Source organism: Penaeus monodon, chromosome 33 (genome assembly GCF_015228065.2).
Source record: "Penaeus monodon isolate SGIC_2016 chromosome 33, NSTDA_Pmon_1, whole genome shotgun sequence".
Classification (NCBI taxonomy): domain Eukaryota; kingdom Metazoa; phylum Arthropoda; class Malacostraca; order Decapoda; family Penaeidae; genus Penaeus; species Penaeus monodon.
In genome coordinates, this window is record NC_051418.1 from 30,885,873 (window position 1) to 30,886,345 (window position 473).

A 473-nucleotide genomic window follows, 5' to 3' on the forward strand; every position below is an offset into this window, starting at 1 on the left:
AGCCCTCTACTCTTTTTCATCAACATTACAGACTTATTTCAAAAGCCAACTATACTTGCCACTTATGTGAGAAATCAGGTTATTATTTGCAATGAGTATGGAGAGCGAGTAGGTGGCAGTGGGGGACAGGCGAGGAAGAAGCCGCAGTCTGTTATGACTGATGTCCAGCATAGTCACTGTGGGCAGGTACTCCAGCGCTGAGGCATCCTCTAGCTCACAGTGACAAAGATCTAGTACCTAGGGAAAGACCGAGCAATTTATACATGCTGCAAAAAGACTGGTTGGGGGTTCTTGAGCCCCAAAAAAGTAAATCACCGATGTTCAATGACTGCATTCTTAGTGATGTCTTTTCTTACCTCGGGTTTGGGGAATAGTTTAAAGCTCGGGGCCAAGGTTTGGGAAGCATTGTAGCCCACCCGCCCCTGAACTGCTCCCCGGAAAATTCCCCACCCTGTCAGAAAAGAAATAAATAC

General features: G+C 46.5%; 1 protein-coding gene across 1 annotated transcript in view; it reads right to left on the bottom strand.

Annotated features, from left to right (window-relative positions):
- LOC119594334 (geranylgeranyl transferase type-2 subunit alpha-like) overlaps window positions 1–334 on the bottom strand; it is a 20,635-nt gene extending 20,301 nt beyond the window's left edge. Inside the window, exons 1-2 of the mRNA XM_037943393.1 lie at window positions 316–334; window positions 60–230 (exon numbers count right to left, since the gene is read on the bottom strand). Coding sequence (XP_037799321.1) covers window positions 60–230; window positions 316–334 — 190 coding nt within the window. The remainder of the gene's footprint in view (window positions 1–59; window positions 231–315) is intronic.
- Between the last annotated feature and the right edge of the window lie 139 nt (window positions 335–473).